Source organism: Cajanus cajan, chromosome 3, assembly GCF_000230855.2.
Source record: "Cajanus cajan strain Asha chromosome 3, NIPB_CcT2T_4, whole genome shotgun sequence".
Classification (NCBI taxonomy): Eukaryota; Viridiplantae; Streptophyta; class Magnoliopsida; order Fabales; family Fabaceae; genus Cajanus; species Cajanus cajan.
This window is the reverse complement of record NC_138519.1, coordinates 67,407,310-67,417,880: the sequence shown is the minus strand read 5'-3', so window position 1 is coordinate 67,417,880 and position 10,571 is coordinate 67,407,310. Positions and strand designations below refer to the sequence as shown.

At 29.7% G+C, this 10,571-nt stretch overlaps 1 protein-coding gene across 1 annotated transcript; it reads left to right on the top strand.

Moving 5' to 3' along the window:
- Positions 1-8,477: 8,477 nt before the first annotated feature.
- LOC109803289 (cyclin-dependent kinase inhibitor 6) lies at positions 8,478-10,147 on the top strand. Its single transcript, XM_083071134.1, has 4 exons — positions 8,478-8,881; positions 9,009-9,070; positions 9,178-9,330; positions 9,497-10,147. Exons 1-4 carry the CDS (start codon positions 8,585-8,587, stop codon positions 9,561-9,563), a joined length of 579 nt encoding a protein of 192 aa, XP_082927260.1. The 5' UTR covers positions 8,478-8,584; the 3' UTR covers positions 9,564-10,147.
- The last annotated feature ends 424 nt before the right edge of the window (positions 10,148-10,571 follow it).

Sequence of the window (10,571 nt, the reverse complement as noted above, 5' to 3'; positions counted from 1 at the left end):
AACTTGACCCATATATCACATCAATTAAAGTCTTAGAGGAGACTCAACTATCCATTTCTAGGGTCAACTTTCTAAGAAGGGTTTTCAACGAGCCAAACTCTTAGAGCACCACAACACAATATCCTCACAATGGAATGTGCAACTTTAAAAAAAACCTCTTCTCTAGCCCTAAATCGATCAACACAGTGCAACTTTAATGTCAAAGAATTCTCAACATAGCTACCTAACTCAACAACATATAAGTCAACTTAAATTCAACTATTTAATCAACTTTATACATTATGCTACACCAAGGTATAAAGACTCAACCCCATGTATCAACATACAATATAAAACACAATTTAATCATCATATAACATATCATAAATTCCATAAACCTATACATATTCAACTTATGACAACACATATGTATAAGGTAGTCCATGCCTAGCACCATTCTTCTCACGCCTGGTGTAAAATGAGGCTAAAAGTTTTTAACTTGCCCACGCTCGATAGTTGACACCAATCTTCCTGTGCCTAGCATGGATGAGGCAAATAACCCCTGTTTGCTCTCACGCTTAGCATGGCCAAAACTTATGCTTGACCTCGTTTTAGGTAGAAAGTTTCTATCTGACTCACACCCAATGTCATTCTATTGGCACCCAATATTGTTTAAGCAAAGAGTTTTATCTTAGTCACATTAAGTACCACTCAACCTTGGGTTCGATGTCACCAAGTTAGAGACATTTATCTCTCCTCATGTCCAACATCATTCAAACCACATTCAGCATGACCAATTTAGACACTTCTCTCTAACTCACGCCCAACACCACCAATCATGCACTTGACGTAAGTGAGGTAGAGAGTCTCTAACATGAGTCACATTCGACGTCATGAAAGCATGCCCAGTGCAATGCAAATTCTACACTTAGCAAATTCACGAATTTGGCTCTCACACATGAAACTTGAGAAAAACCGAACATGCAACACATCAAATCTTACATACACAATCCAATCAACTCAAAAACATCCAAAAAAAAAACTCGCATGCAACAATCATTTGGCTAAAATCACCAAGATCACCTCAACATACTTCATAACAACAAAACTTAAAACCTTTATCATTCAATTCGAAATCAACCAACATAATAACATTTTTTATGACCATCAATCAACATATATCTCAAATAATTCATCAAAACCAAAGTCCTAACTTCCCTTATCTCAACAAATCACTCCAAAAGAGAGTATGAGAGAGAATAAAGTAAAAAACTCTGAGAACACATTGGAAAGCTCTGTGCTATTTCGATCTTTAAGTAGGGGCTTCAGATCACTACTTGTTGGTCCCGATAGTCCACCTGTTCCTCCACCATAGTATGATATTGTCCGCTTTGGGCTAGGCCCGCACGGTTTTATTTTTGGGCTCCTTCCCAAAAGGCCTCATACTATATGGAATGGTGGACACCCTTATAAACTAGCCAATGTTCCTTCATTTTACAGATGTGGGACTTGGGATGAATCCCAACAAACCTCCCCTCAGACCAAGGACCACATGTCTCGTGACCTCCTCCCCTCAAGCGATAATCCGTCACCATCTTGTATCGTCGTTAACTCTACAGGACACGCCGCCTGAACACCACAATATCAGGAAGACTTTCGACACAAGGCACCAAGTTCGGATCTCCATCGCGAGGCACAACACTGAGGGTCTTCCCGCATCAAACCCAGCCGAACCGTTGGCTCTGATACCACTTGTTGGTCCCGATAGTCCACATGTTCCTCCACCATAGTATGATATTGTCCGCTTTGGGCTAGGCCCGCACGGTTTTGTTTTTGAGCTCCTTCCCAAAAGGCCTCATACTATATGGAATGGTGGACACCCTTATAAACTAGCCAATGTTCCTTCATTTTACAGATGTGGGACTTGGGATGAATCCCAACACTACTCTAGTACTCAACCATTGACTTCTATGACACTCTCAAGAAGCTAGAAAGAAGAAAAGGAAGAATTTTAAAACTTTAGAGCTCCTCAATTAGATGTCAACTTAACCAAAATAAAAGACTCAATAGTTTAACATTTAAGAATTATAAACATTAATAGTTATTAAGTAAAGATGTAAAAAATAAACATGTCAAATTTTGAAAATTATTTTTGAAGAATGTGAGATTTTTATAAACTCAAACACATAAAATGGTATATATATATATATATATTCTTTTAGAATTAAGAGGCAATAAGTTACGCTTTTAGTTTTTAGTATTCTAAGCATAAATGATTACTAGACTTTTGTTGATGTTTTTCATTTCGGAACAATTATAATAGTTAACAAAAGTATAATAATTTATGATCTATGTACTACAGTTTTTGTATTTATATACTACTAATATTTTACTTATTATATATAATTAAAATTTATAATAAAAAATATATAAATAATTATTATATTTAAATATATAAATTATATTTAAAATTTATATAAATAAATATTTTAAACATATAAATTATATTTTTAATTAAAAAATATAAATCAAATTTTATATTTGTGATAACTAGTTTATATTATAGTACAATATTTTTTGATTTAATGATAATTTATATATAAAATATTAAAATTTAATTCATAAATAATTATGATAAATAGAAATTGAATTAGATAAAAAAAATTAAAATTTTTTAAAAAACTCACATAAAAAAAACTCCTAAAAACTTTTTTACACAAAATAGATGTTTGTGTTTAATATATAGGTATTGATTGACGACGTTTTACATATTATCTTTGCTAAATTATACTTTAAATTCTTTATTTTATTTTTAATATTCATTTTGATCCTTTATCCTTTAAAATGTTTATTTTAGTGCATTATCTCTTAAAGTTGAACCGACTTGACATTTTTGAAACAATGATTATTTTCAATTTTGTGACATAATTTTGAATCAATTCTTGATTAATTTAAGATTTGAAAATTTTCATTATATTCACTTATATGAAAACAATGAACTCAACTAAAATTTAAATAATTTTTTTTTCATAAATATGATAAAAATAACGTAAACATAAGTGCAAAAATTTATTGAAAAAATTTTAAAAATCTTACCCAACTAGAATTTCTCTTATTACATGCGACTTTTTTTGTGAATTTTTCATAAAAATTCGCAGGAAACGTTGTTTCTGCCAATTTTCCTACGAAATTTTATCTACAGGTAATACCTTCGTGGATAATATTTTTTTGCGAATTTTAAAATTCGCAGGAAATTTTCCTACAAAATTTCTTGCGAAAAAAATTCGCAGGAAAGTTTCATATTTTTCACGAAAAAAATTAAAGAAATTACTATAAATTCTATCAATAATTTTTCAACTTTCAAATGCTCACAATGAATTCATCTGAAGGATTTGTTTCCATGCCTCCAACATGTAATACATAATCTTTTAAATTCTAAGATGGTAGATTATAAGTCTAACACTCAACCATATAAATCAACTTGTAAGGTAAGTGTTGTCCTAACTTATATACTCTTTAATTGCTTTATTTTCAATCGATGTGGGACTTTAAGTTTTTTTTTTAAATATTAAACTTATAAATTTAAATATATATTTTTTTTATTTTTCCTGCGAATTAAAATTTGCAGGAAAATCCGCAGGAAAAATTACTTGCAAAATTTTTCTACCATTTAGTAAACATTACTTGCGAATTTATTTTTGCAAGAAAATCTGCAAGAAACAAAATAAAATTCTTACAATATTTTTTGCAAATTTTTACCATGGAAAAAAATTTCTATGATTATTAAAATTGTAGCAAAATTTGTAAGAAATATCTGTAATTTATTTTTCGTGAATAAATTCGTAAAAAATTTCTGCGAATATTTTTTTGCAGGAAAATTCGCAAAAAATTTCTGTGAATATTTTTTTGCAAGAAAATTCGCAAAAACTTTCTACAAATATTTTTTTATAGGAAAATTTGCAAGAAAATAACACTTTTCTAGTAGTGTTATATCACATTATTTTATGATGTTCATGGAATATTTTTTTAAAGTGTTTTTCACTGATTATATTTCTATTGGATTTGAATGATAATTGAATTTTGTAGTTTTTATACAGGTGAATATAATGTTATACGTCTTGAATCAACAAAAAATAGATTCAAAATTGTGTTACAAAATTAAAAATTATAATTTCTTTTAAAAAGACCAAATTGTTATCTATACCTATTATAAAGAAGATAAATGGTGAACAATCATTTTTGTCTCCATTTTTAGTAGACCATTATATCCCTCATTTGTGAAAAAAATTAATTAAATAATCATTCATATTTTTTAAATAACCACTAACAACCTTCATTCAATTTATCTCTTTTATTTAATTTATTTATATTTTTTTTAAAAAGTAAGAGGCATGAAATGCTTACTTTTCCTACTAGTAAATATAAAAGATAAAAGATTAAAATAAAAATTTTAATAAATAAAAAACTAAAATAAATATATATAAAAATAAGATAAAAAATAAAAAATATAATTTAGTTTATTATCTTTATTTTACATCTTTTACGGGTCTATACTTCATCCTAAATACAACTATTTATAAAATAATAAATTAATCTATTTAAAAATTTAATCTCTTTTAATATATTTTGTTTTAGATTAAATTATTTTTTATTTTAATAATTTATTTTGATTTTTTATTTTAAAATTTAGATGATCTAATGAAAATCAGTTCTATGATTTAACAGAAGAAACATGTGTTTGGAGAGGCATTAAATTCACAGTTCTATAAACATATGTAACAAAATGTGTGAATATTTCATATAAGAGCCTTTAAAAAATAAATAATTATTTCTTAGGAATTAATCATTGGTAAAAAAAATTTTTACAAGATCATTCTTAAAATGTTAGCAATAAATTTGTTTGAATCAGGAAGAATTAGGCTTTTTTTTTTTCCTGAGCTTACACGAGAAAAGAAGAAAAAAAAAAAACCACGATATATTAGTGTTTATTTTCTTTCAACAAATGTACACTTCACATTTTCAATCACTTTTACACGGTAAAAAGTAGATAAATTTTTAAAAGTATTTCTAATTTATATTCAAACATATTATTGGCATAATAATCAAAATATTTTTCATATCAACTTTATTTTCACTTTTATGGTACTTTTTTTTATAGACTTGATCTATATAGTGTTCTAAAGTTGGCAATTAAAGACTTATCTATATACAAAATGTAATCATTGATCAAATATTATTTTAGTACGGATGAAAATAAAATCCTAAAGCACTAGGTCGGCTCCATATCCCAAAACTTTTTTTTGTCTCTCCATGTTTAACAAATCTTCTTTAATAATTAACTATGCATTTATTTATTAGAGCATCTTCAATAGGAGATACTTAGTTAGTTCTTAAGTTTAAGCTCGTATTGCTTATAAGAAAACTACATTGAAGCATGCTGACATGACAGTAGAAGTACTTAAAATTTAAGTACCGTTCATTATATAAGACACAATTGCTTAGGAATAAAAAAATAATTTAATATCTGTTTCCTTCCAGATTCAGTCTACGCATAAGCCATATACACACTTTTGAAGGAAAAAGTATATGCTATATAGGGTCTGTGATATTTATTTAGTGCATATTTATTATATAATTTTTTTTATTATCACATTTCTTTTTATTATGTAATTTTTTTTATTTTTAATGATTATGTGATTTTTTAAAAAAATTTATTCATATTTATATGTTATCCATAATAATTAAATTTTTTAAATTTATCAAAAAATAAAGCATGAGTTGTCAAAAAGTGAAGGTGCTTATAAACAACTTTTATTGGAGCAAAAATTGTAAAAATATCATAGTTTTAAAAATTGGACCGGTGATCAAATCGGTTAAGGTACTGAGTTAGTGGGTTAAAAGTTAAACCGGTAGGTCACTAGTTGAATCGTATGACTCGATTTTTATTATTATTTTTTAAATATTCATTTTAAATATATTTTATACTTATAAATTTTAATAAATTCATATCTTATTTTAAATTTCAATTTTTCTATTTTATTTAAAATTATTTTTATTTTGTAAAAAAAATACATTAAAAAATTACATGTTAAACCGTATATTAATACAAATTAAAAATATAAATAATATGTATATATATAATATGTTTGCAATTGATATCACAAAATAATATATGTAATATCTACGTAGATATTATTTTATTAAATATATAATTTAAAATTAATAATATACTATAAAAGTTATTTAAGTTGTATATATATATTACAAACAAATACATTAAAACAAGTAGTCATTTTTATATTTAATAAGACTCTTTGCTCTTCCATTAAGAGATTCAATTTTCATTATTATTTTTGTGGTTTATGGTCCTTTAAAAAAAAAAAATAAAAAAAAAAAAAAACGTGTGGTTGAACCGGTTTGACCCACCGGTTCACCGGTGGAACCAGAAAATTGACCGGTTCAATCCGGTTTGAAACGGGTCGACTGCATATCCAATCTAACTTAAGATTCAGACCGGCTGGACCACTGGTTCCTGGTCCAAACCGGTCGACCGGCCAGTTCGATCCGATTTTTAAAACACTGAAAAATATAATATGAATTGCTTATGAGTTATGTGACATAGTATGACGCATTTAAAGTAAATGAGAGTTGTTTATAAGTAACTTTCATTGTACATGTTCTTAGTTAGTTTTAGAAAAATCGCTTTTAACTTTTAATAATTTTTCAGTTTGTAGCTAATTTTTCAGTTACCTTTCTACCTAATCAAGCTTATGCTTAATTAGTTATATTTGAAAATTTTACAGTTTTAAAATCGAAATAATTCACGTGAAATGAATTTATTTATAAATCCTATCAAATATGGTATAATTTATTAGTCATATATGAGAATTCATTTATACATTGAATAAGTTACTTCATTTTAAAGATTAAGATTCCAAACGATAGGGTAAATTAAGTCTCCATGAAACTATTTTTGAAACGGAATCATAATTAGCATATGACAGTTAAAATTCAATAAAATGTAACCCTAAAATTTATTTATAACTTGTAGGTTTAGGCATTAATTACCAGGATATTTATCATTTTGTGATGTGATGATACACACAAAAAGTACGTTACAAACAATGAGTGCCTTGCTTTACCATTAGACATTAGTCTTAGCTTTCAGCTACGTACCTTGGTTTATCACATGATAATGAGTACGTTACAAACCAATTTATTTTTAAAAAATTACAATAATAAAACTTTAAATATATTATATGCAAAATTAATCATCCATAAAATATTTTCATAATAAAATTTAAAAATATATCTGATTAAGATACTGAAAAAACAAATATCTAATTTTAAATTATTAATAAATATAAAAGTGGAATATAAGTTTTTTTTTTTTTAAAGAATGTGGAATATCTCATTGATAAAATCGATGAATATTCCTTATTAATAAAATAATGAATCAAAAATAACATACAAGTAGAATTTTTATTCCGTTCTCAACACATGTCCCTGTTTTTGGTGAGTTCTGAGGACGGAGGCCAGCAACTCACTTAAACATTATTTAGTATCGACAAGATACAAATGTTAACTTTCGAATGATAATAAAAAGGAAAAAACTTCTTAAATAACAAATTGATCGAAAAAACATCTATGCAAATTTCAGAGTAACTAACTAATTAATTTACTTGTCAAAAAAAACTAACTAATTTATTTATATGAATCAATTGTATATAAAAAAAAAACTTCACTATTAGTTATTTAATTATGAATTATTAATATATAATAAATTTATTAACTTTGATAATAAATACCCACAAATTCATATTTTCAAATTTCATATTTATAATAATTTTAAATAGCTCATTGTATACCTTAAATAAAATAAAATAATATAAAATGAAGAAAAAAAAAGGAGAGAAAAAGAGAGAAAATGCTTAAACAAAAATTTGCATTGTAAAGGTGTGTGTAGTGCCTGCAACTACACACAGAAGGAAGCGTCTCACATGGGGTGTTGCAAATTGGCAAAGGAACAGGTTCGCATTTTTATCGTGTTGATATTTGGCAAAGTTCGGCCCCACCAGCGGGAAAAAAAAGCATAAAAACTATTCTTCAATTTTATAATTTCAATGCGAGTGTGAGTGATGGATTTAAAAAATAATCGATTTCATTGTTAATTTAAAAGCAAATAATTTTTAAATAATTTGATTTGATTTGACGAGTAAAGCTAATTGTTAAAACAATTAAATAAGTATTGTTTTTAGTGAGTTTAAATTATTCTGTAATCTTGTTGAATATAGGCTTACTTATATAATTAAAAAAGGAATTTAATTAAGAAGTGTTAAGAAATTAAAGAGGGTAAAAAGGGTAGCAATGATCGTAACGATGTCGTTTTGGAGGTAGTGAAGCGGGAGGAGGAGGACAAGAGGGGCCACCATTGGATTAATTAATAAATGAAATCTGAACCGTCGATGGATGGAATCATCAGGCTCAGTAATATTCCTCTGCTATCACCCTCTTTTTAAGCTCCCTCTACCTCTCGCTCTCAACCTAGCCCATCTGAAAATAGAAAGAACCTCATAGAGAGAGAGAGAGCAACAACAACAAGAGGATGAGAATGGGTGAGTTTAAACGCTGCGTTCTCACAGTTGCGCCCATTGAAGAGGCTTCTTCAAGCGAACCTACCATTTCCAAAAAAAGAAAAACCACCGCTACTACCACTTCCGCTTCCGCTTCCTTCCAGGTTCACTTACGCTCTTCCAATGCTCACCACTGTGACGCAACCTTCTCGCCGGAACCCTCCGTCGATTCCGCCGCCACGCTCCTTTCCGATGAATTTTGCTCCGATCGCTCTTGCTGCAGCTCCACCTATGTCAAGGACCTCCACTCCGCGCCGTTAGATCTGCAGGTTCGCTCCTCCCAATTCTGAATTCTTTACATTCTTCGATTCCAAACGCTTTTCAATTACTCTCTTTAATTAACCTATTTAATTTCTTTGTATCTATTTATTGATTGATATTCGCCAATTAATGCAGACCAAGGGTTTGGAAACGTTAGACTCCAGTCATTCAACCAACGGCAATCTCAAATCGTTCAGGTTTTTATTCCAGATTCTTATTCCATGTATACACGATCAAATTTCAAAAGAAACGATCCACTGAAAACGAATGCTACATGTGTTTTTAATTAATTTTATTGCTTCAGTGTGTTGAATGAGTTTTCTGGAGACTCGGAAGAATCGACGATGTTTCCGGCGGCGGAGAGCGGGCGTCGGAAAGTGGAGACGCCGCCTTCGGCGGAGATCGAAGAGTTTTTCGCAATGGCTGAAAAGTACGAGCAAAAGCGGTTCGCAGAGAAGTAAGTAGTAGTAGTAATATTATAGTTTTAGGTAACTATAATAACATTGATTTTTATTTTTATTTTAATTTGTGCGACACATGATAAGGAAGGTGAGGCGCCTCGCACTCTAGCGGTGTCTGCAGAATGGAACCCTAACTAACTAACAACTTTCCCTTGTGTGCAGGTACAACTTTGATATCGTTAGAGATATGCCGTTGGAGGGTCGGTACCAGTGGGTGCGTTTACATTGAATGCCTTGAATAATGAGAGAGAGAGAGAGAGAGAGAGAGAGGGTTATGGAGGGTGTAGTGTTGAGTAGTGGTGGCTATGCCTGTTGGACAGTGGTGAGTGGTGAAGAAGCTAACCGTAAGCTGACACGAAAACGGCGTGGGACTTGGAGAGACGGTTGTGGTGTGGTGCTGGGGATGGGTTGGTTTTTGTATAGCTAACTGCTTTCTCTTTCTCTTTATGTTGGGTACAACAAGCTGGCTTTTTCTGCAGCAGCGCAATCTCCGCACTCAGATACAAGTAGAACCTTCTTCGCCACGCGATGGAGGAAAAAAAAACAACTCAAATAATAATTGGGTTTGTGGGAAGTACTGATACAAAGAACACAAAAATTCCCGCATTGAATTGGTGATGTAATATTTGGTGGTAGTATTGTAATTCAGACCTTCTCTTTCAGTGTTTCCAGTACAAATAAGGGGGTTCAGCTAATTCTTACGGCTGTTTTTATTACTCATTAGAAGAATTTATGGATAGAACATTAATTGTTACTATTTGGTAATTTTTCTATTCGAAGTGTCTTTTCTTGCCTCTGCATGTTTCCTTTTCAGCTTTCCGTAGCTTCAATTACCTTTATTATGTTTGCCTTTCTTCTTTTTTTATTTTTGCTTTTAGGCCATTTGGAATATCCTCTCCATCCCGAGCTATGATTCCCCTGTTTTCTGTGGGGACCACGTGTGCCTGCCTGCTATTGCTACATAAGAAATGATATTTGCATAAACTAATTATCTCATACGCGGGTTGATAATTGAACGAAGTAGTAGTATATATGACTAGCATTACCAACATGCACGAAATTAACAACCCACCTACAATGACACCCGAACCTACAACCTATACCATTTAATATAGAAAAAAAAAGTAATAACTCTACAAATCCATGGACCTACCCAACATGTCTAAATTTATGGATTTGCTCGGTTAATAATGGAAACCATGTTGTCCGTCGCATTGTTTTCTTATTAGATTTTTAT